The sequence below is a fragment of the Zootoca vivipara genome, chromosome 17 (genome assembly GCF_963506605.1).
Source record: "Zootoca vivipara chromosome 17, rZooViv1.1, whole genome shotgun sequence".
Classification (NCBI taxonomy): domain Eukaryota; kingdom Metazoa; phylum Chordata; class Lepidosauria; order Squamata; family Lacertidae; genus Zootoca; species Zootoca vivipara.
In genome coordinates, this window is record NC_083292.1 from 4688677 (window position 1) to 4714549 (window position 25873).

Consider the following 25873-nt stretch of genomic DNA (forward strand, 5'->3'; position numbering starts at 1 on the left):
TGGAGGAGGGAGACGCGTCTTTCGAACTCGCCACCGGGAGGCGGAGCGGCGCCGCGGGATTCGCGGGATTCTATAAAGCCCTCCGGCCGGGAGCGGCTGCCTCCCGCGGGGGAATCGTGCTTCTTCGCCGCCGCCCGCCTTCCCTTCTCGCTCCATGGCCGGCCCGGGCAAGCCGTGCGCGGGCTTGTACAGCTTCCTCTTCGAGTACGACACGCCGCGGATCGTGCTGATCAAGAGCCGCAAAGTGGGGCTCATGAACCGGCTGGTCCAGCTGGCTATCCTGGCCTACGTCATCGGGTAAGGCGGGGGCCGCCGAGGGGCCAAGGGCCAGCCAACGGCCCCTAGTTGCTGCTGACCAGGGAGGGAGGGAGGAGACCCCCCCCCTGACCTCTTTTTCCCACGAACGTGATCCTCCTCCCCAGAACTGGGGAAGTGGGGGGAACTCACTTGTTGCCGGAGGAGGGTAGTCCTCTTGAATTTCGTAGGTGTCTACTCGGAAGTAAATCCCTCTGGAGTCCAATAGGATTAACTTGCAAAGGAGTTTGTTGCAGCGAAGTTGTGGTTCTCCAGATGTTGGCTGCATTATAAGCACCATATGTTTAAAGCACGTTAAAAGCACTTTGCCGCCCTCCTGAGATTCCTGGGTGCTTTAGTTTACCCCACCCCTAATGAACTATAGTTCCCATAATTCTTTGCAGGGTGGGGGAAAGAATATGCTTTACATGTTTGCATGGGCATAGCCAGGATTTATTAGGGGGCAGGCTTTATGTTGGGGGGGGGAACCTCAGTTAGTTAAGTGTAAACTCCCCTCGGCGGTATGCAATTTATTTCTTTATGCCACGGCAGCGGCCAGAATAGCGCATGCTATTAAAAGTCACTTGTAATAAGATGAAGGAGGTTTAAAATTGGATTATTAAGAATATAAGGCTTTAAGGACGTGCCTGAACGAGTACTAAACAATGGAACGAAGAGGGGGAGTGGAGGGAAGTCAAGCAAAACATATGGTTTAAAGATTTGTCTATGATGTTTTCTTTTTCTTTTTATGCATTATTGTTATTATTATTAATCTTTTTTGTTATTTTTTTGGAAATTAATAAAATGTCAAAAAAAAACCAACCCCCCCACAGAATAGTTACAGGTAGGTGGCCGTGTTGTTCTGAGTCGAAGCAAAATAAAAAAAAATCCTTCAGTAGCACCTTAAAGACCAACTAAGTTTTTATTTTGGTATGAGCTTTCTTGTGCATGCAGACTTCTTCAGATACAAGTGTTTCAAGTGTATCTGAAGAAGTGTGCATGCACACGAAAGCTCATACCAAAATAAAAACTTAGTTGGTCTTTAAGGTGCTACTGAAGGAATTTTTTTTTTTTGCCCCACAGAATAGTGCATGCTAAAAGCTGGCAAGAAAAAGAATACCAGCAAAAGAACAATGGCTGTATAAATGAACAGAATACGCCGAACCTGTGAGCATGACAGACAAAATAAGGAATCAGGATGGAAAACAAATAAAGGACAGATGGGAAAGTTTGGGGGAGTACAGTACTTTAAAAAAAAGTTGATACTAAAGCAAAGCTACAAGTAGGGGTAATTCTCTGAACAACAGTTAAATACAAAGGAGGACTAGAAGGGGGAAAGCAGGGTGGATTAATATTTGGAGATTCAGCAATTAGGCTAGGCTGGGAAGTTTATATGGAAAGAATACTTGATGGCAAAGTATGATATGTAAATAGAAAAATGGAAAATGCATAAATGATGGGAAGTGGAGGAGACCAGTAACACTTCCAGGTTTCCCTAACTGTGCAAGACTAAGGGGATAAGCTAGAAAAGATGTCGGCGAAAATGTGTCCTGATTTTTACTTCTTGAAAAATGGCAACCCTACTTAAATCTAAATTCTGAGACAGATGTTTTGCCCCCCATTGTTCTTGCAGCTGGGTCTTCGTGTGGGAAAAGGGCTACCAAGAAACAGATTCAGTGGTGAGTTCGGTGACCACAAAAGTGAAGGGTGTCACCGTGACCAATACTTCAGAGCTGGGGCCCCGAATTTGGGATGTAGCCGATTACGTGATTCCGCCTCAGGTATGTACACAGGAGCTGAATCTCATGGCTTTGCTGGGTATGACACATACTTCCTGTTTGTGGTCATGAGTCTCCCTGCCGTGGAGCAAACGGGGACAGTTTTTACCTGCTAGCTCTTCAAAGGAGACCATTAGATCACAGGATTAAAGTTAAACAGAGCCTAAGACATATAGCAGCCGTCTTTGTGAGTGTAAATAAGAAGTGCCTGCCTTTTGGGGTGGCCAACCAGCCAATTGTTCAGATCCATTCCACCCTGGTTTCATTCCTGTGTTTGGGATGGAACTTATATTGGTCACCTGGGTAGAGAACCTATACCAGAAGAGGGACAGGGAGAATGCAGACTTGTGTTGTTGTTTTTGGTAACATCTTTATTGAAAGTTCAAAAAATACATAACCATATGTGCACCAAACATGGTGAGACGCAAAGAAAAAAAGGAAAGAGAAACAGAACCCGTGCAAAAGGGAAAACAAAGGCGGGAGGGGAGAAAACCCCAAACTGTATACAGTATTTTACAATGTTGTTATTGTACTTCACCAGATCTTAACCTATTACAGTACAGTGGTACCTCTGTTAAGTCCGCCCTGTCCAGCGTCCATTTCGGTGGACGTCTGAGGCAAAGCGCAGAGTGGTGCTTTGTCGACTGTCCTTTTTGCCGAGCGTCTGGGGCTCCGGAACGGATCCCAGACTCAAAACAAGGTACTACTGTATTTGTAAGAATGGGTTCCAAATATCATTGGATTTGTCCTTGGCAAGTTTGCATTTATATGCAAGCTGTTCATATGTTGCGAGTTTGTATAAGTCTTCAATCCAATCATAGGAGGGAGACGTATTTTTATTTTTCCAGTTCATCAGTACCAGTCTTTTTGCTGTGGTCAGGGCACGGAGAATCCACTCGTATTGTCCTTCTGTAAGGTTCCATGTGCTGGGTATATAATTCAAGAAGATACTTTGCTCTGTAAGTGTAAGATTGTTCCGTACAGTTCTGTTGATGGTTTCAGTTACCTTCTGCCAAAAGTCTTTCAATATTGGACAATGAAAAAACATGCTTTAGAGAAGCAGGGAGAATGCAACCTCGTTGATTCTGGACCTTTCAGAGGCTTTTGATGTCACTGACCTTGTTATCTTTTTGGGCCACTTAGCCAAAATGCGATGGAGGGCATCCTCTATGGCAGGGACGTCCAACTCCCAAGAGACTGCGATCTACTCACAGAATTAAAACTGGCAGTGATCTATCCCTTTTGGGGGGGGGGGGGTTCAGGTCAAAGTTGTTGAGCTTTTTTTTTTTTTAGGGAGGAAAGTCCCATTGTCAAATTGAGGAAAGGGGGAAAGTAACTCACCAAAAGATCGCTGAGGAAACTATCTGCCTCACAGTGAAAACTACGTCTTCCGTTCCAGCGATCATGTGAAAATGGAGGACGGAGGGAGGGGCCAGGGCCGGATGCTCTTATGCCACTGCAAAGAAAAAGGAGCCCACGGTTGACAGCAATCGACCGGAACCTCCCGGGGATCGACCAGTCGATCACGATCGACCTGTTGGACATCCCTGCTCTATGGTGATGACTTTCAGGCCTAGTTTAGAGGGCATATCTCAGAAAACATGTCTGCGGCTTGCAGCCTGTGGGATACAGCATGTAGCAAACATTCCCAGTCTTGATAGCCTCCAGATGTTTGGGGCCATCAGTGCCAACAGTGAGGACAAATGGGAGTTGTAGTTTGAGGGCGCTATTAGTGTCCATGGACCTGAGGTCCAGCATTCTGTTCCCACAGTGGTCAGTCAGATGCCTCAGGGGAGCCCAAGGCGGGACCTGAAAGAGCCTCATCTAATCCAAGAGGACACTTTGCAAATAGCTGCCAGGCCCTTCCTGGTAACACCGTTGTGCAGAATGATTTCTTCTCTGCCATAGAACTCGCTTCAATATGTCTTTGCATGCTGCGGCTTCAAGGCAGAATGGGTGTAAGCTTCCTCTGTTGAGTCTTTTACGGCCATTGTGAAAGAATGATAAGGTCAGCTCTGCTGATTCTTTCCTCTTGGCTAAACCTCAACTTCTCCTATTATATGCCTCTGCCTCTGATCTCTGCAGCATGCGGCTTCCTGGGAGCCACACACTTCCTCCTTGTTGTTCGCACTGTGACTGAGTCATCTCCCTAAACAATCATATTTGATTGCTATTTTAAGTATGTATGAAAGCATACTTTATACTTGGATCAATATTAGTTTGGTATGGAAATATAATAATAACAACAACAACAACAACAACAACAACAACAACAACAACAACAACAACAACCATTAAGCCACATTCACACCATACAGTGGTACCTCTACTTACGAATGTTTCTACTTACGAATGGAGCTCCGTCCGCCATCTTGGATGCGGTTTAGGTAGGATTTTTTCTACTTACGAATTTTTAGATAGGGTTGCTTCTATTTACGAATTTTTTCTCTTAATGCATTCCTATGGGATTTGACTTACAATTTTTTTCGACTTACAAATGTGCGTTCGGAACGCATTAAATTCCTAAGTAGAGGTACCACTGTACATACATTTGAAGTGCTACAATGACACTTTTTATTATTTTATTTTTATTGCTTTTATTTGTTATGCAGATACTCAAATACACAAACAGAAATTAATTCATACAGAAAAAAGAAATAATGTACAATGGCACTTTTAAAAACTGAATTTACTGACATATACAGAAAAAGAAAGAAAAATAAGAAAAAAGAGAACACAGTTTTACAAATATTAACATAACCTGCAATTATTCTGACATATACATGCAGAAAAAGAAAAAAAGAAAAAGAAAGAAAAAACTTTTTTAAAAGAAAGAAAAACAGTTCCATATACACGTCTTTGTAAGGTATACAAGCTGTCCTTATTCCTGTTAGTAGCCTCCTCTTCTATTTTACAATATCTCCTTTTACGACTTCATGATTGATCCCCTGATTTATATCTTGACTTCCTTCTACCCCTAGTAACTCGTATTTTTGGTTGTCTGTATTCCATTAGTAAGTCTGTGGAGAAACAATCTTAATTTCCTGTGGAATTTTAATCTACACTGAGCCAAGCGAAGTCCTGGAAACCACCTTTTTTCATATAATTTATAAAAACATCCCATTCTCTCCTAATTCTCTCAATTGAATTATTTCTTATTATTTCTGTGAGTTTAGCCAGTTCTTTTGTTGGCAATGTGTTGCTTTTCCAATATTTTGCAATTATGATCCTGGCGGCCACGATTGCATATTGAAAGACTCTCTTTTTTTTTTTGTCCTTTGGGACAAGTAAAAATTCCTAATAAAAATAACTCTGTTTTTTTCTGGAAAAGAGTATCTACCATAATCATTTCTTTAATTCTTCATATATCGTGTCCCATAATTTTTTTTATTCTGGGGCATGTCCACCACATGTGGAATAGATTCCCGCCCTTATGGTTACATTTATTTATTTATTTGACAATTTTGCTGGTGTCAGGTACCACCCATACATCACCTTTAGGAAATTTTCTTTAATCATATAGCATGCCGTAAATCTCTAATATCATTTTTCCAAAGGTTTTCCTGCTTGTCTAGTTCTATATTATAGCCGAAATCTTGGGCCCATTTCACCATTACATCCTTTACCTCTTCATCTTTTAGATGCCAATTTAGTAATATCTCATACATTCTTTTTATGATTTGAAAGAAGTTCTTTAACTCGATCAGATATTGTCAAATCCATTCTTTTTTTTATTATGTTCAAAACACCATTGAGTTGGTGGTACTGCAACCAGCTTATACCGATTTGTTTTAATATATCACATTTCTTCAATTTCAGTTGGTTATTTTCTTCTTCTAGTAAATCTTTATATGTCTGCTAATTGGTACCCATATTTTACCTTTTTACAGCCATGCCTCCATTGGTGATAGCGACCAAGGGGCTTTCGGCTCCAAAAGTTTTTTATTTCTTTCCCGTACTTCAAATATTGCCTTTCTGATAGTGTGGTTGCGAAATCCTTTGTGTATTTTCACTTTATCATAACCCAGATATCCATGCCATCCTACTATGTGCTACGATAACACTTTAAACAGTTGTGGCTCACCCCAAAGAATTCTGTCAAAAGTGCCACCTTGCTTAAGAACTGAAGAATACTTCAGTAACACCTATGCAACAAATGAGTTAAGGAACTGAAGTGAAACAACTGGAAATAACCCGAGCATTTCCCATCTAGTTTAGAAACCTGTAACATCTACCTGAAGCAAAATAATAAGCAGCTGAAGTTTAAAAGAAGCTGTGCCTTATTAGAAGCATGTAGCATCCATTAGATTTAGTGTAAATCAGGCATCCCAAACTGCAGCCCTCCAGATGTTTTGGCCTACAACTCCCATGATCCCTAGCTAACAGGACCAGTGGTCGGGGAATATGGGAAGTGTAGTCCAAAACATCTGGGGATCCCTGGTGTAAATAATAGGTTAACTATTTTCTGAAAGAATATTATCTCCCGAGGTATCCTTTGTTTTATCCACTTTGTTCTGTTAAATAAATCTTTCTTATTTGTTCAACTTCTGCCTAAGTCTCCCAAGTACCCAAGTTTTCCCTCACACAAAATCCATAAAGATAACCTGTGGTGGTGATTATAGAGTGTGTATGTACAGTAGTTTGGGTCCACAGCAATTGGTATAGAGTCATAGCTGCCAAGTCTCCCGTATTCCCCAGGAAATCCCCGTTTTTCCAGCTGTTCCTAGCTGAAAAAACGGATTTTTTTGTTTTTCCCCGGTTTATTCTGGCGTGGCAGCCATTTTGGAACTGGGCAAAGCAGCACCAAAAGTCACTTCTGAGCATGCTCCGCCCAGTTCCAAAATGGCGGCAGCGCTACTTCCGGCCCGGTCCCTTATTTCTCCGACAGCAATTTGGCAGGTATGATAGAGTTGAGGGTTCTGCTACAGTAATTGGTGGGAGAAGTGGGATCTGCTACATGGGGCTACCCTTGAAGACTATTCAGAAAGAGCACTGGGGCAGAATGTTGCTGCCTGGCTGCTTAAGTGATGGGGGTGGGGGCTCACATTAACCCAATCATTAAATCCTTACGCTGAATGCCTGTGAACTTCTGGAAATGATTCAGGGTGGTGCATTGAATCATATACCAAAACTGCAATGACTTGGTACCTAAGTACGTACCTTCTTCAGTACTTCCCCTCTCCCATGTACAGTGGAACCTCTACTTACCACCATAATCCATTCTGGCAGCCTGTCCTTTAGGCGAAACGGGTTGCTGATAGAAGTGCCATTGTGCGCATGTGCAGATGGCGGCAGGCGCTTCTGCGCATGCACAAATAGCAGAAGCCGCTTCTGCACGTGTGTGAATCGCGGCAAACCCAGTATTTACTTCCGGGTTTGCCGCAGTCACGACTTGGATTGGGCCCAAGTCGAGGCAGTCATTAGTTGTACGGTGGTACCTCTGGTTACGAACTTAATTTGTTCTGGAGGTCCGTTCTTAACCCGAAACGGTTCTTAACCTGAGACGCACTTTTGCTAATGGCGTGACTTCCGCTCGCCTCCTCCAGGGGCAAAGTTTGCTATCAGGAGCATCTACTTCCGGGTTAGCGGAGCTCGTTACCTGAAGCAGGTGTGCAGATGAAGGCACAAGACAAGGCATTCTCAGTCGCGGCCCCTGATTTAGAGAATTCCAAGACACAATTGATTATTCCCCACATTGACCTAATTGAGACACAAGGTGTAAACCTCTTTGTTTACCCAGGCTTTTGGAATGCTGTCAACCTTTTTGCTGGCCCTGTTACCTTGTATATGTTTTGATGATGTATATTTGATAACTGTTTTGTCAGCCAATGGGAAGGATTGTCCCATTGGGAGGAATATAAGGACAAACATGCACTTGAACAAGGGATCAGTAAACAAACGTTTGGCTTGTGGGTTCCACTGCCTCACCTTCTGTCTCCAGATTGTCACCCAGCTCAGTCTGACCAGCTCCAAATTTTGACCTGTTGATGATCTCATGCTGCCGGTGCAGTAAGCTCTGACACTCTATGGGATGTCCCGTTATTTCACCTAGTAGCGAGTTGTTCTTCCTGACCTCAGCTCCTGGGCAAAAAGTTTTCTTGCTCCCACTCAAAATCCGCCTTTCAGCTTCTAATGGAAACTGCGCTGATGGTCAATGATCTACTGCTCTTTCATTCTGAGCTGCTAAGATGCCCATTGTCAGGGTTGTTGCGACTACTCTTGAGTAACGACCCTCCGCATGCTTGTCTTTCAGAAGTTTTTATTAGTGCACATTATTTACAGTGAAGTGAGCTGCTGGTGGCATGTCTTGTCAGTCCGAATCAGAATCCGGCACTGCACCCTTCCGCGATTTGGACCAACATAAGAGCCTCGGGACAGTGAATCTCCTCCCTCTTCTCCTCCTCCTCCTCTATTCCGGTGGGGGGGGGTCTGTGGTCTGCCTTATTCCTCTCCTCCCTCTCCCTCTCTTCCTGCCTGTGGAGCAGGGGCTCTTGGATGTTGCCAGAGCCTGGGCACTCCCTTTCCGTCTCCTGACTTTCCTCATCCGCCCCTTCGCTTTCCTGACTGCTTGGAGATGGGCTGCTTCTGATGGGGGGGGGGCTGTTCTCTATAAGCCCTTCCCCTTACACCCATGTTCACATTTCAGCTTCTGAGCCTTTGGTTTGCGGGAAGCGGGCGGTGACCAACTTTTCCTGTAGCCCACAGAGGGACATTTCAATCAAGAGTTTCCCCTTCTGCTAAAATGAGCTAGGCCTTGATCCTATCTGGCTCCTCCTTGAGAACACCACCGATCCAGATCACTGTGCGAAGTTGAACTTGTTCCTTTTTCTTTGTTACACTTGTTTAGGGCGAGAACTCCATATTCGTCATGACAAACATGATCATCACTCAGAATCAAACTCAAGGACTCTGTGCAGAGGTAGGCTCCCAGTAACACCAAGCTTTCAGTGTTCAGAATTCATTAGTCTTTTGTCTGAAACCATAAAGGAAATGCTGTGCAATTTCGGGAGCAGAGTTGAGGAGTTGGCCATTCAGTTTATATCCCAGGGCCAAAGAAGTGACACCATCTTTGGGGGATTAGGATTTTAACAGCTGCTGGAGCCAGCCCGTTGATAAAAGTAGGAGCAGCTACCAGCAGCACACAAGCAAACACTGCAGGGTCCTCAGTTGCCTATGCTGGTTCCAAAGCAGAACCAGGGAGAGAAGCAGAGGGGGAGAGAAAGAGGATTGAAATCCTTAGGAAATAAATTATGTAAATGTATAGCCTTTAGAAACCAGAGAAAGAGTTGCTTTTTAAACTTGGGCCTTAGGGGGTTTAATGCCCAGGGACCCAGCGGTAGTAAATGCTAAATGACTGCAGTTTTAGAAGTATGTTTGTGTTGGTTTTAGTTTTGAAATATTTTCTGAAAGTGCTTTTAATTGTATTGTATGACACCCCCAATCAGAAAGGAAGAGGACCTACATAACTCCTCTGGTCTTTTTTCTCTGCATACTTTTGTTTTAAATTGTGGCGTTTGCCAACTTGGTTGGATCAAAGTAATTTTTAGCACATTTCCTTCCTTCCTTTCTTTGAGTGAAGAGCCGTTCTTGTTAGCTCCTGCTTATTTTTTTTTCAACGAATCCAAGCATAGCGGATTAACTAGTTCAGAAACAGCTTTTTTGTTTTGATGTGCCCCCATGCAAACCATTTCATAAGTGCTAGTTTTGGAGGCCAACGGGGTGGAGGAAGAGGGCAAGGCAAGCGCTGCCTTTCTGTTTATCTGCACCATCTTCTTCCTCTCCAGTTTCCGGATAAAACCACACGGTGCCGTTCTAGCGAAAACTGCACGGAAGGATACATTGGGACACACAGCAATGGTAGGAGCTGGTGTGGTCGTCTTTGTGCCTGCTAATCATTTCGCTCACTTTTTTTTGGATAAAATCTTGACCTTGAGATCTGCAAATATATAGATAGGGCAGCATTTCTAAGTGGGAACTGTATGTTTCAGATTTCAAGGATATTGTGCAACGGTGTGATTGAGTTAATCTGTAGATTTTTGTTATGGGTTTTGGAGGGGAGGAATGCTGATTACTCATTTGGGTGCTGCCACCCCCTAATTCCCACACTTCCCTGAGGGCAAGCCATTTTCTCTCAGCCTAAAACACTGTCACCCCACTCTGCCAGAAGAGGGTGGTTCTGGCCTACCTTTCATAGGAAGATGTTAAGTCTGAAGCCTGACTTACACCTGTGGCAGCAGAAAACCCCAGAATCATAGAATCATTGAGTTGGAAGGGACCCTGGGGGTCACCTGCTTCAACCCCCTGCAATGCAGGAATCTTGGCTACAGCATCCGTGACAGATGGCCGTCTAACCTCTGCATAAAAGCTTGCAAGGATGGAGAGTCCTGAGGCCGCATAGTTGTCACTAGCATAACAGTTTGATGAGGACTCTCTTGGTATCCCTTCAGGTGTCCAGACTGGGAAGTGTGTTACATACGGAAACTCCACCCACAAAACCTGTGAGGTCTTTGCCTGGTGTCCAGTGGAGGATGATGAATATGTTCCCAAGTGAGTGTCTTGCGGGAGGGACAATAACAAGCAAGTTGCTTTAAAAAAAACCCAAACATGGCTAGGTGCTGAGATACTTCCACCAGGTCAGACGTATTTTGGAGCTAAATGGTGTTGACGGCCTTTGCTTTCCCAGGACTTAAGGGAAGCAGTGTTTATTGGTTGGTGCGGCTGTGGCCTGGTCCCAAAGGCCATTGTTTCCTTCCCCCCTCTGGCCACACTGGCATGGGCAGAAAGGCCTGTTTGAATGGGCCAATCGGGACATTGGGGGCAGACAGGCTTGCAGCGCTATAAATGGAAGGCTTTACATGAGGTCACCCTCTTTGGATATCACCCCTGCCTGACTGAATTTGGGGTGTTATGTGTGCAAAGTGTGCACTGACCTATGGGGGGGGGGCAGACCACCTTTTTGAAGTGAGATTGTTGGATTGTTGCCTTGTTGCTAGCCATGATTGTCAGGCATAAAGTGAAATCACATGTTTCCACTGAGACTTTCTCTTTCTCCTCCCTGCCCCATCCCATCCCCTGGTCCTTTCTCAATCCCCTCCAGACCAGCTTTCCTACATAATGCTGCAAACTTCACCCTCCTGGTAAAGAACAACATCTGGTACCCCAAGTTCAACTTCACTAAGTGCGTATACACCCTCCCCCCCGGAATCACTAACGTCTGTGGCTGCGCTCCCTGGAGCATTAATCACAAGTTGTTGGGCTCTTCTGCGAGCAGGAAAAAGAATCTATTCCTGTATTATTTGTATCACACAATATAAAATTACGGCACTGAAGAATTTGGCAGTGCTGTGCCAAGCATGGAGGTGGCAGGGTGGGATGGGAGATGCCTGTGGGTGGCACTGGCTCTAGGTTTCCAGGTTCCCTTGGGCAAGACCCTGTCAGTGGGAGACCCAGGGTGGATTTGATTTAAATCAAACTGATTTAAATCACGATTTAAATCACGATTTAAATCACTAGTCAGTAAGGCTTGATTTAAATCATAGTTTTCTACATAAAGACTAATTCTTGCTGGTATAACTTTAAAATGCAAGTACTGTAGATGAAGATTTTTAGAATAACAACTTTTCATATTAGTTTTTTATCCCCAGTTTAATAGGTTAAAGGTAAAGGTAAAGGGACCCCTGACCATTAGGTCCAGTCGTGACCGACTCTGGGGTTGCGCGCTCATCTCGCATTATTGGCCGAGGGAGCCGGCGTATAGCTTCCAGGTCATGTGGCCAGCATGACAAAGCTGCTTCTGGCAAACCAGGGCAGCACATGGAAACGCCGTTTACCTTCCCGCTGAAGCGGTTCCTATTTATCTACTTGCATTTTGACGTGCTTTCGAACTGCTAGGTTGGCAGGAGCTGGGACCAAGCAACGGGAGCTCACCCCGTCACAGGGATTCGAACCGCCGACCTTCTGATCAGCGAGCCCTAGGCTCAGTGGTTTAACCACAGCGCCACCTGGGTCCCTTAGTTTAATAGGTTAATCATTCATATTTGGACAACTTTACTGTTGTACTTAGGAAGGAGAAAAATAATCATTACCTTAATAATAATAATTTAAATAGATTTATTCAACTGAAACAATAACATTACAGCATATGTTATTTGCTTAAACAAACATCCATGTTTGTTAACTAATTTGGCTAAACAAAAACAAAATATATATATATTTTAATAAACTTAGACTGTCAGCCCAGCCTACACATGAAAAACATAAATACTGTCTACTCCAAACAATCAGAAAAATATTGTTTCTATTCTATTCACTGAACTTCTTGAAACTTAGCACTGGAGGGCTTGTTTCTGTATTCATAGGTATGTAGAACAATAGGATTAAGGTCTTTTTCTCAACTCTGTTCATGTTATAACATTTTTGCTGTGAAGAAGAGGCATGTGATCTCTGCTGAGTCAAATTCAGTTTTGAGAACTGCAAAAGTAAACCAAGCATCTGTGATAATATCTTGTAGGCAGAGAAACTGCCCAATAATCTTACAAAAACCTCTGGAAGAGCATGACATTGTGAATGGATTAATGGAATTTATTTACCCCCAAAATTAAACATATACAACCTTATTCTACATAATTAAAAAACTAATCTTTATTTCATGATGGAATAACCTTTGGATGGTAATATATTTTCCTCAAAAAGCATTTTATTTTAAAAAATCCAATTTAAATCAAAAAAATCGATTTAAATAAAAAAAATCCATTTTTTTAAAAAAAATCATTGATTTTTATCCACCCTGGGGAGACCCTTCCTCCCATGAGCCACTTTCCTCACTGCCATTGTTTGCTGGTGCTGCATCTACTTTTATTAGGACTGCAGTAAGCGGCCTTATCTAAGTCAGGCTCACTGGTCTATCTGTCTCAGTGTTGTCTAGACTGACTAGCAATGGCTCTCTAGCCCTGCCTGGAGATGCCAGGGAACGAACCTTCGGCTTTTGGCATGCAAAGCAAGTGCTCTTCCCATGAGCCACTGCCCTTCTCCTAGCACTGGCATATTGTGGAAATGCAGCAGCAGCTTTCAGCCAGGATTAAGTTTGCAGAATGAATAGAGATGGCTATGCTCATTCTCTCATGTCAAAAGCTTGCCATACCCTCCCCCCTTTTTCCTAGACAACAACACCTTTATGTGGAGCAGGCTGGGCCACTGGCAGAGGAAGGGGTGTGTGGTAGGTGGGGTCCGCCCCAGGTGTCATCCCTGAGGGGGGTGACATCGGCGTGCCGCTCCCCTGGGACGTTTGCCCTGCCTCTGGGTGCCAGAGCAACTATCTCTGCCTCAGGACAGGGCATGTGTTCCTAGTTCAGTATACAGGAAATTTCACCCTTTGGGCGGAAGGGCGTGATATAAATTTAATAGATAAATCACCCAGATGACCTTAACTCTGGAATCTCTCCCTTCTTCCCCACCCAGGCGAAACATCCTCCCCAACATAAGTAAATCATACCTCAAGAACTGCAAATACAATTCCAAAACGGACCCCTTTTGCCCCATTTTCCGCCTCCGTGATGTGGTTGAATCTGCTGGTCAGGATTTCCAAGAGATGGCTGTTGAGGTTGGTTAGAATCTGCGGTGGGAAAATACGACAGGAAGGGAAGAGTGATAATCCAATCTGGAGCCGAGTGCAAGAGTTGAGAATTAGAAAATACTTAGACAGTAGATTTATCTTCCTTTAAAGATAGGATAAATTTTCTATATGCACATAGCATGTACTGTTAACTTATGTGTCGAGTGCAGCACCTTGGGCCGTGAGACATAGGCGTTCCTCCCACTGGCCCCTGGGGCTCCGGCCAGGCCAGGCCACAGACCCCCTCCCCTGCCTAGGCTTCACTTGCTCTCAGCTCTACTCCACAGGCTCTTCCAGTGCTTCCACATGTCCTTGTACCACGATAATAGCCTGGGTGATAAGTAAACTTACCATGGAGTGCAGTCTGCTATGCAAAGGCTGTTAGTTGTGACACCAGGTCCAGCACCGAGGGCCTTCTGGCGGTTCCCTCGTTGCGAGAAGCCACGTTGCAGGGAACTAGGCAGAGGGCCTTCTCGGTGGTGGCGCCTGCCCTGTGGAACGCCCTCCCATCAGATGTCAAAAAGGAAAACAACTACCAGACTTTTAGAAGACATCTGAAGGCAGCCCTGTTCAGGGAGGCTTTTAATGTTTAATAGATTATTGTGTTTTATTCTTCTGTTGGAAGCCGCCCAGAGTGGCTGGGGAGACCCGGCCAGATGGGCGGGGTATAAATAATAATAATAATTATAATTATAATTATAATTTGGGAGCCTCCAGTGCAGGAGAACATTTGCTTTATGCCTCGCTTGTGGGCTGCCAAGAAGTCCCTTGACCCAGGATCTCTTCAGGTAGTGGGGGGCACCTGGAGAGAAGGGCCCAAAGGATGCCCTCGGTGTACAAGTGCTGGCTGGTCCTTAAGGCTGCCTGCCGTGTGGTTGGTGATCCTTCAGGCTGCCTCCAGCGAGAGCTGCTCCTGTGTGCAGACTGCTTGGCCAGGAAGGGGGCCTCTCTGTGGCAGCTTTTCCTGTCAGAAGCCCCTGTGTGTTCTGTGCCTCAGGATGGGGTTTGGGCCGCACCCTTCCTTGTGGCAGTGTGGGGTCAGCCTGCGTGATGGGTGGGTGGGGGGTTTGATCCCCAATGAGAGTGGGAAGCCTGTGGGCCAGCAGCCCCACTTCTGAGCAAGCCCCACGAGGTGGCAGCTGCACTTCCGAGAGGCTTCGTGTCCTGTTTAATGTTTGTTTCCAACCTCTTCCCCCCTCCTCTTGAGTATCCAACATATTTGAACAAGGGCAGCTGGGCAACAGTTTGTACAAATGGTGCTCTTTGGCAGAAGCACATTATAAGGAATGTGATTAATGGAGCAAATATTTAACTTTCCTTGTTTGGGCTTGCAATCTTTTCAGGATCAAGGCCTCTTTTAAACAATGAGCTTTGCTTCTAGTCACATTTGCCAGTTGCATTTCCAAAAAGGCTCTTTTTGCTATCTCCTCAACTTGGTTCAGCCGTGCAAAGTGCAAACGTAAAAGTGTCCAGTTCAGATCTGCACTTGCTGAGGTTGGATTTATGCAAGCTGTGCTGTTCTTTAAGGCCTCAGTCTTCCAATCTGTAATATTGGGATACTAGTACTGACCAAACTTACAGGGGTAGTGGAATAATCATTGTGAGAACACATTAATGTGCTTTGAACATTTGAAACAAGCTGTAGAAAAACCTTTAAAATTATGTCAGTCTGCAGGTACCCCCTTCCATTTAGATTTCGTCAGTGTTTTAAAAACGTAAAACTTTGCTGCTAGACTCAAGCCTTATAGCTGCACACAGAACACTCAGGCAAACTGGCGGATGGGAACAAATGACAGCAGCTTTATTCTATTTTGAGATTGTGCATTGAGATTATATTGTTCATAAACCACATGGGAAGGATTTGTATCCTGAAAAGTGGGGTGTAAATAATTGTAATAAATAACTGCATTTTATGGTGCAATGTGTTTTGGCATCAATGAGACCTAGAAACTTGTCCCTCACTCTTTTTTCTGTACCAAAATTGACTTGGGTAATGGCGGATGTAGTGTACACTAGACTCTGTAGAAAATTTTGTGCATGGTCTGCTGTAAAAGACTATTGCATCTGTGACCAGGGCCGGTGCTAGGGTTTTTTGCGCCCTAGGCGAGATCACCTTCTGGTGCCCCCCCCCAAATAATGTGATTCTCTGCCATGGCAATAGGTATGCTCTCAAGAGACCCAACCTGCTGCTGCTGCTCTGCCAGGGAGTGTTTGGGAGGACTGCTCCCCCTGAAGCCCACTTCCACCTGGGGCTTGGGGCGGGTCCCCCACTCCTCCACAGCTTTTGAGGCTCCTGGGAGGCCTGGAACATTACTGCTGCTGTGAGTACTGGAAGGACGGCTCCCCCTGAAGCCCACTTCCACCTTGGGCTTGGGGCGGGTCCCCCACTCCACCACAGCTTTTAAGGCTCCTGGGAGGCCTGGAACATTGCTGCTGATGCTGCTCTGCCAGGGAGTGGTTGGGAGGACTGCTCCCCCTGAAGCACACTTCCACCTGGGGCTTGTAATTCTGATGTGTTTGTAACTTTTATTGTTTTTGGTTTTTGTTGTTTATCGTTTAGTTTGTTAGTTTGTTTTCTGTATTGGTTTTAAATTCGATTTTAAGGGGAGGGGTTAATTTTAGTTTGTAATTTTCTGTCTTTGTTTGTATTGTTTTATTGTATTAGTTTGTTTTCTGTATTGGTTTTAAATTTGATTTTAAGGGGAGGGGTCAATTTTAGTTTGTAATTTTCGGTCTTTGTGTTGTTTTACTGTATTTTTTGATTTACATAGGTTTTAGGGAGGGCTTTTTAGTTGGGTGTGGGAATCTGTTAAATTTTAGTGTATTTGTAATTTTTATTGTTTTTGGTTTTATTGTGTTTTTTGTGTTTTTCTTTTGTTCTGTTCTTGCTGTTTTTTACAGAGGTTTTATTTTGTTTTTAAGCGGAGGGGTCAGGGCTGCCCGGGAGGGGGTCCCAGCAAGCAAAATGGCTGGGGCAGATTCCACAGGGGGTGATGCACTGGGACAACCGATCTCAGTGGTCACGGGTAGGAGGAGGAGTTACGCTAAGACCAGACCATGTCATTACCGAGGAGGCAGACTTAGTCGTTGTCTGAGGACTATCCCTGCCTCCGGGTCTGGTCCTGACCGGACGGATATTGGAATCAGCAAGGGATACCCACATGACCTGAAGGTGCTGCTGTGCAATGCCAGGTCGATGATGAATAAGACCACTGCCATTCACGACCTGATTGTGGATGGAGGATTTGACCTGGCATGTGTGACAGAGACCTGGTTGGATGAAGCCGATGGGCCCGTTCTTGGCGCTGCTTGCCCACCAGGTTTCTCTTATGCACAGCAACCCAGGCCATCTGGGCGGGGAGGGGGGGTTGCAGTGATTTTTAGGAAGTCATTAGTTTGCACCAGGCGTCCTATTGGTAAGACTGAGTTTTCTGAGTGCATGTTCTGGAAGTTGGGCAATAGGGGCAGTACAGGATTCCTTTTGGTGTACCGACCTCCCCGCTGCACCAAGGATTCCCTGCCCGAGCTGCTTCAGGTCGTGTCGGATGTGCTCCTGGAGACACCTAGCTTGGTTGTCTTAGGGGATTTTAACATCCATGCCGAGACGACCTTACAAGGTGCCGCTCGGGACTTCGTGGAAAGCATGGCCACCATGGGGCTGTCCCTGAATAAGTCTAGCCCAACTCATAGCCGCGGACATGCCTTGGACTTGGTGTTTACCTCTATGGATGTTGGTGATCTGACATTAAGTAAAAGCGAAACAAAAGAAGTGCCATGGTCAGATCACTTTCTGGTGCAACTGGACTTCTCCACAACCCTTCCCCTCTGCAGGGAGGTGGGACCGATTCGGATGGTCCGCCCCCACTACTTAATGGATCCAATTGGCTTCCAGAGAGTGGTAGGGGATGTTTTATCCCATGTCGATGGCCTTTCAGCTGATTCCCTGGTGGCCCGCTGGAATGCGGAGTTAACCAGCGCTATTGACTGTCTGGCTCCGAAGCGCCCTCTCAGATTGCATGGAGCCCGGACAGCCCCGTGGTTTTCCCCGGCGCTGAGGGCGATGAAACAGTCATTGAGACGGCTAGAGCGCCGGTGGCGGAAAACTCATTTTGAATCAGACCGGACACGGGCTAGAGCTCAACTTCGAGCCTACCAAGTGGCAATGGCGACGGCGAAGAGGACCTTCTTCACCGTCTCCATCGCATCTGCAGAAAACAGCAGCAGGAGACTCTTCCAGGTGGTTCGCAATTTAGCGGAACCACCTGCTCCATCCGGGCCCAGTACGGGCCACATGATCTCCTGCAATGATTTTGCAAAGTTTTTTGCAGATAAAGTCGCTCAGATTCGGGAAGAGGTAGACTCCACCGTGGGAGCAGGGCCGGGGCAGGGGAGTGCTAGAGTCCTGTCTAGTCAAGTTTTGTGGGATCAATTTCAATCTGTTACCTCCGAGGATGTGGACAGGCTGCTTCGACGAGTGAAACCAACCACCTGTCTCCTTGATCCTTGCCCATCCTGGCTTATAAAAGCTAGCCGGGAAGGGCTGGGCGATGGGCTTCGCGGGTTGGTAAATGCTTCTCTCCGTGAGGGAGCCTTCCCAGACCCGCTGAAAGAGGCGGTTATTAAACCGCTTCTTAAAAAACCATCTTTAGATCCGGCCAATATGGCCAACTATCGCCCAGTCTCAAATCTTCCATTCTTGGGCAAGGTGATTGAGCGAGTGGTTGCTGAACAACTTCAGGCACGCCTGGAAGAAGCGGACCATTTGGATCCCTTCCAGTCAGGATTCAGGCCTCATCATGGGACTGAAACTGCCTTGGTCGCACTGGTCGATGATCTCCGGCGGGCTAGGGACAAAGGTAAGAGCTGTTTCCTTGTTCTGCTGGATCTCTCAGCGGCTTTTGACACCATCGACCATAACATCCTTCTGGACCGTCTAGAGGGCTTGGGAGCTGGGGGCACTGTCATGCAGTGGTTCCGCTCCTTCCTCCTGGGCCGTGTTCAGAAAGTGGTGGTGGGGGATGAGTGTTCAGACCCCTGGGCTCTCACTTGTGGGGTGCCTCAGGGTTCTGTCCTCTCCCCCATGCTTTTTAACATCTATATGCAGCCGCTGGGAGAGATCATCAGGGGGTTTGGGCTGGGTGTCCATCAGTATGCTGATGATACCCAGCTCTACCTCTCTTTTAAATCAGAACCAGTGAAGGCGGTGAAGGTCCTGTGTGAGTGCTTGGAGGCGGTTGGAGGATGGATGGCGGCTAACAGATTGAGATTGAATCCTGACAAGACAGAAGTACTGTTTGTGGGGGACAGGAGGCGGGCGGGTGTGGAGGACTCCCTGGTCCTGAATGGGGTAACTGTGCCCCTGAAAGACCAGGTGCGCAGCCTGGGAGTCATCTTAGACTCACAGCTGTCCATGGAGGCACAGGTCAACTCCGTGTCCAGGGCAGCTGTTTATCAGCTCCATCTGGTACGCAGGCTGAGTCCCTACCTGCCCACTGACTGTCTCTCCAGAGTGGTGCATGCTCTAGTTATCTCTCGCTTGGACTACTGCAATGCGCTCTACGTGGGGCTACCTTTGAAGGTGACCCGGAAACTACAACTAATCCAGAATGCGGCAGCTAGACTGGTGACTGGGAGCGGCCGCCGAGACCACATAACACCGGTCCTGAAAGACCTACATTGGCTCCCAGTACGTTTCCGAGCACAATTCAAAGTGTTGGTGTTGACCTTTAAAGCCCTAAACGGCCTCGGTCCGGTATACCTGAAGGAGCGTCTCCACCTCCATCGTTCTGCCCGGACACTGAGGTCCAGCTCCGAGGGCCTTCTGGCGGTTCCCTCACTACGAGAAGCCAAGTTACAGGGAACCAGGCAGAGGGCCTTCTCGGTAGTGGCACCCACCCTGTGGAATGCCCTCCCACTAGAGGTCAAAGAGAACAACAATTACCAGACCTTTAGAAGGCATCTCAAGGCAGCCCTGTTTAGGGAAGCTTTTAATGTTTAATGGATTTCTGTATTTTAATGTTTGATGGATTTCTGTATTTTAGAATTTCTGTTTTGTTGGAAGCCGCCCAGAGTGGCTGGGGGAACCCGGCCAGATGGGCGGGGTATAAATAATAAATTATTATTATTATTATTATTCAGCAAAGTAGCCTGTCAGTTTTGTTGAGTGTACATGCTGTCAATTACCAGGGTCCGGGGCGGGGTGTGGCGGTGACCTCTGCCATGCTACCTAATAAACTGCAAATATGATACTCACAGGTACATGATCCACTGAGAACCATTCATCCTATTATTTAATGTAAACTGCTTAGCTGCTTGTTTATAGGAACAAGGGAGTTGCCTTATACTAAGTCCATTGGTCAATCTTGTTTAGTATTGTCTACACCAGTGTTTCCCAACTTTGTGCCTCCAGATGTTTTGTGACTACAATTCCCATCATTCCTGACCACTGGTCTTGCTAGCTAGGGATGATGGGAGTTGTAGTCACAAAACATCTGGAGGCACAAGGTTGGGAAACACTGGTCTACACTGACTGGCAGCAGCTTTCCAGAGTTTCTGGCTGTACCTGGACATGCCTGCAACTGAACATGGGGTGCAATGCAAGGCAGGTGATCTATACTGAGCTACAGCCCAGAAAGCATAAACAAGGAACCAGAGGAGCAATTACAGTAAGAAAGGACAGCAACAGTTTGCTATAATTTGGCAAGCTTTGGCTACCTAAACCAGCTCAAGAGAGTGGCTTGCAAAAGGCACCTTTTGTTTATTTGAAACCAAAGAATGTCACGGATTTGCAAGATGCTCATCAATGGCTCCTTCTCATCCTGGAGAGTAGTGACTAGTGGGGTGCCACGGGGGGGGGGGATGAATTATGTCACATATGAAGGCTGTTTGAATTTAAATTGAATGCACCCGTTTTGGTTTCTACAGGGTGGAGTGATGGGGCTGCAGATCAGCTGGAACTGTGATTTGGACAAGGCTGCCTCTCATTGTTTGCCAAAGTACACCTTCCGTCGTATAGACAACAAGGATTCTGACCACAACGTGTCTCCAGGATACAATTTCAGGTAGGATGATTTGGGGTAACCAGGCCTGGGAACCCACCATGGTATAGCCTCTACCCAAGTCACTCTTTTGGTGCAGGGTCTGGTGTCTGGCGCAGGTGAAGAGTGTGTTTGTTTAGGTGTGGTGATTTGTTGGAAGAGTTGGCTTACGCTGTTGGTTTTTAATTGTACTGGTTTTACTGCGATGCGTGTGAGCACTTTCACTTGATGCACAGCACCAGTGGAGACCAGTGACCCACACGAATTAGTGTGTGCTGGAGTTCTGGAGCAGACACACCACGATTTCTAATTGGGTAATGGGATCCCTGAAGATTTGCAGTTGTTTTCATCCATCTGTCTCGAGAGGCAATGGAGTGTGCCTTGAGGGGTGAAGTCAAACCACTGTGTTAGCAGCACTTACATGACCTCCCTGGGCTGGGGCACAAGCCTGGGCAGTGTCTATGGAGGTCCTGGGCTGTCCAGAGGACAAGACCCACCTCTCCTTTTTCTTTTCCCAGATTTGCTAAATATTACAAGAATGCTGCTGGCAGAGACTCCCGGACGCTCATCAAGGCCTATGGAATCCGCTTTGATATCATGGTGTTTGGCAAGGTAGCCACCTGCTTTTCCAAAGGCCATAAGGAGGCCAGCTGCCTCTGAGAGTTTGTCCTGCCTGCGGCTGGGGCGACCCTCAGATGGCACAAGGCCTGCATGGCACCCCTCTGCTTTGTTCCCTTAAGAGGGGGGAAAGAGGACCCAAATCTCATTTAACAGACAGCCCCATATTTGAGCCCTGGCATTTCCAGCAAGAGAACCCAAGATCTTTTACCTGCTACCAGTCAGAATAATTTGGCTGTCCTCAGCTTTTTGGGACCCAGCTTTTAAATACATTCTGTGACGTGTGACCTGACCACATTTCTAGTTGTTGGTTTAAGTATGTCCACCTGCCTCCTCCACTCAATTTCTTTTTCTTTCATAGAAACTGAATTTTTGTGTGTGTCCAATGTGTGTCAGGAAGTGTGTCTTCCTGAGTTCTGGAATGTTCCATTTCACCAGTTAGTGCTGGAGGTTTCACCACCACAGACCATAGCTGCCAAGTCTCCCGTATTCCCCGGGCAACCCCTGTTTTTCCAGCTGCCCCGGATTTTTTTGTCTTTTCCCGGTTTATTCTGGCGCAGCGGCCATTTTGGAACAGGGCAGAGCAGCATCAAAAGTCGCTTCTGAGCATGCTCCGCCCAGTTCCAAAAGGGCAGCAGCGCTCCTTCTGGTCTGCTACTTCCGGTCCAGTCCCCAACCTGGTGCCCTTTCTAGATGATGTTGGACTACAACTCCTGTTGTTCCTGACCAGTGCCCATGCTGGCTGGGGCTGATGGGAATCGGAGTCCAACAACACCTGTTGGTGGAAAGCTGCCATAAATGAATAGAAGAGCTATCGGAAAAAGTACTTGTGAATAACTTTTGTATATCTGTGTGTGTTTTAGGCAGGAAAATTTGATATCATTCCTACGATGATTAACATTGGATCTGGGTTAGCCCTGTTTGGTGTGGTAAGCCCTTTACTCTCCCTCCCCATTGTCTTCCTTTTAATAAGGTGCTAGAAGAAATGTCAACATTTGAAAATAAGTAAAATCGCTTCTTTGCCTTTGAATCTCAACTAGGCGACAGTCCTCTGTGACATCATTGTCCTGTATTTCATGAAGAAAAAATATTATTATAGAGAGAAGAAATACAAATATGTTGAAGACTATGACTTGGTAAGTTTGCTTTGTTTTAGGATTTGCTCCCCTAGCTTTCTCTCTTTGTATCTGTTTCTTCTTCCTTCCATCTCTCTCTCTCTTCTGTTTCTGTCCCTCTCAGCCTCCCTCTTCTCCGTCTGTCTGTCTGTCTGCCTGTCTGTCTGTCTGTCTTTTTGGTTCTTTTCTCTGTGTTATGTTCCTCCAGAATGAAAAGAATATGGATGTGGAACATCCATTCTTTCTCCCCCTAGAAGAATCATAGAATCATAGAGTTGGAAGGGACCACAAGGGCCATCCAGTCCAACCCCCTGCCAAGCAGGAAACACCATCAAAGCATTCCTGACAGATGGCTGTCAAGCCTCCGCTTAAAGACCTCCAAAGGAGGAGACTCCACCAACTATAGTTTTCCAGGGAGTGTAAGGATTGCTAACAATTCTTGGTGCCACCATATAACTAGGATTTCCTTCCAGTAGCACCTTAGAGACCAAGTTAGTTTGTCATAGGTATGAGCTTTCGTGTGCATGCACACATCTTCGGATACACGAAAGCTCATACCTATGACAAACTTAGTTGGTCTCTAAGGTGCTACTGGAAGGATTTTTTATCTTTATTTTGACCGCGTCACACCAACACGGCTACCTACCTGTAACTAGGATTTCCTGTGAGAGACACTGAGAATTTTAAAAACCATTTATAGTACCAAATTCCCACCTTGGTTTGTGGAAGTTAGTCACTCGCTTTTCCTTTATAGCTGAGGAACCTGTTGCCCTCCAGATGCTCCCGTCATCCTTTTGATCAATGTGGCTCCTACAAATATATGTCCTCCTAATACATTAGGCTAGAGCTATCTAGCTTCTCATGGGGAATGAAGATTTACCATAAAGAAGATAGACTTGTGGCGGGTTTTCTTAAGTTAAAAAAGGGCTTGATTTCAGCTGCTTGCATTTTATAAGGCATAGTGAAGATACATTGCTAGATTACAGCAAATTGTTTTTAGAGACGGACATACAAAGACCCTGCTGGATCAGGCCAATGGTCCATCAAGTCCAGCATGTGGTTTTCCCAGTGGCCAACCAGATGCCTCTGGGAAGCCCAAAATCAGTACCTGAGCACAATAGCGCACCTTGATCAGTTTGGAGCACAGTAGGGGGAAGAGGGCTTGGTTCATTGCCTTCTTGGCAACCTTTTGCCAGCTTATTAGAAAAGTTTGGTTGGGCTTTTTGAAAGTGTGTTGCTTTGCCTTAGTGAGTGCAGCTCCTGTACAACTTAGTATGGGTCATTCCTGCATTGCAGGGGGTTGGACTAGATGACCCTTAGTATCCCTTCCCACTCTACAATTCTATGATTCAACGAACCTTACAAGCTACGGTAATTTGCGTAAAAAAAATTCCCTTGGGGCGGTGTTAGCCAGAATGCGAGCCTGAGAATCTGTCTTGTGTATTGTTGTTTTTGCACTGACTTCCCCTTCTCCTTTCATAGGAAGGCAATTCATCCTATGGCTCCCAGGCAGAAACTCAGGAAGGCTGTCGCATCCGATGACCAACCCCAAAGTGCTGGTGTCAACCGGAGTCCAATGAATTTCACGCATGCACAGGCTGTGAAGGGGGACAGAAACCCACATAAATTATTTCCCTATCTTCTGTTCAGTCTCGCTTCCAATATGGATGCCCTGATAAAGGGAATGTAAAGATTGTGATATTTTGCAAATAATGATGACCACTTTCTGTGAAAGTTCTTTTTTTGTTTGCTTGGGTGGGGGAAGATATTTCGGGGACCTGCAAAGCCCTGGATAGTATGAGGTAATTTTGAGGGCCTCCTAAAGTTGTGGCAATGGAAAAAGCCTGGTTTCCCCAAGTTGCTTCCCCCAAGTTGCTTCTGGGTAGGATTCCTTCCCTTTCTGCCCCCTTCCGCCCTGGTTCCTCTTCATTTCATCCCCCCATCTTTGCTGGATTTAAACAAGCTAGTTCAGGCATCCCCAAACTGCGGCCCTCCAGATGTTTTGGCCTACAACTCCCATGATCCCTAGCTAAGAGAACCAGTGGTCAGGGATTATGGGAATTGTAGTCCAAAACATCTGGAGGGCTGAAGTTTGGGGATGCCTGAGCTAGTTCTTCTGCTGCTTTCCTTGCACAGATCCCAGGTCCTATTCTTAGCGGGTGATAGAATCCCCAGCATTCAATGGGGCAAGGAAGGCGCTCTGACCTGTGAACTAGATGCCATACTGCCAGTCCTTTCCCTTTGCACTTTCTTTAATTTTTGTCCTTTAGAATTCATTTCCAAACTGAAGGAATGGCTATAGGTCAAAAAGAAGTAAATCTGTACGTCCTTGCACTTCCCCCCTGTCTTGATTACATGGGAGCAAAAAGAAAAAATGATTAATGTGAATGGGGGGGATTTTAGGGGAGAAATCTATTTTGTGGAGAAAATAAAGCTATTGGAAACTTTCATCTTCTTGTGCCTCCTTCCTGGCATGGGTAGCCTGGAACGCAGAGCTGCAACTGAATATTCACACAATCTTAATTTTGTGCAAAGTAAATGCCAGCATAATAGATTGGAGACTGTGTGCAGTGGAATCAAGCTGCAATCTTCTGTGTTTCAAAAACTGTTATTTCAGAACTTGTTTATCTGCATTTAGGGGGAAAAGTCAGACCTCTGCAGAAAGGGGAGATACAAATGCTGCAATCTGCACAAATAAGGCAAAATGTATTTATTTAAAAATACTTACATCCTGCCTTTACAATCCTGTGCTGGCTAGAAGTGGTGGGAGTCCAAATATCTGGAGGGCACCAGGCTGGGAAGGCGCTTCCATTATATTGTGGCCCTGATGTAGGACAGGTGAGGGATCGCCAAGGCATCTTGTGGACCTTTCTGGGATGTCCTTAAGGTAAAGGACCCCTGACCATTAGGTCCAGTCGTGACCGACTCTGGGATTGCGTGCTCATCTCGCGTTATTGGCCAAGGGAGCCGGCGCACAGCTTCCAGGTCATGTGGCCAGCATGACAAAGCCGCTTCTGGCAAACCAGAGCAGCACATGGAAACGCCGTTTACCTTCCCGCTGTAGCGGTTCCTACGGTATTTATCTACTTGCATTTTGATGTGCTTTCGAACTGCTAGGTTGGCAGGAGCTGGGACCAAGCAACAGGAGCTCACCCCGTCACAGGGATTCGAACCGCCGACCTTCTGATCAGCAAGCCCTAGGCTCAGTGGTTTAACCACAGCGCCACCTGGGTCCTTAAGCTATAGGTAAATGTATTCTCTCTCCCTCTGCCTCGCCCCCTCTCTTTTGCAAAACCAACATAATGAAACCCCTAGAGGCTGGATTTATCATTCCCCCACATTTTTATTTCAACTTGAATACTGAAAGTCCCCTGGAAAAGTGCTTGCCAATTCCTCCTTGGGTCTGTGTAGTTTTTTTTT

At 46.0% G+C, this 25873-nt stretch overlaps 1 protein-coding gene across 1 annotated transcript; it reads left to right on the forward strand.

Moving 5' to 3' along the window:
• The first annotated feature begins 13 nt into the window (after positions 1 to 13).
• P2RX4 (purinergic receptor P2X 4) lies at positions 14 to 25873 on the forward strand. The gene is made up of 12 exons (XM_035097886.2): positions 14 to 297; positions 1928 to 2075; positions 8920 to 8991; positions 9857 to 9929; positions 10520 to 10619; positions 11170 to 11250; positions 13530 to 13671; positions 20608 to 20744; positions 21239 to 21332; positions 22202 to 22267; positions 22379 to 22474; positions 23936 to 25873. Exons 1-12 carry the CDS (start codon positions 155 to 157, stop codon positions 23993 to 23995), a joined length of 1212 nt encoding a protein of 403 aa, XP_034953777.2. The 5' UTR covers positions 14 to 154; the 3' UTR covers positions 23996 to 25873.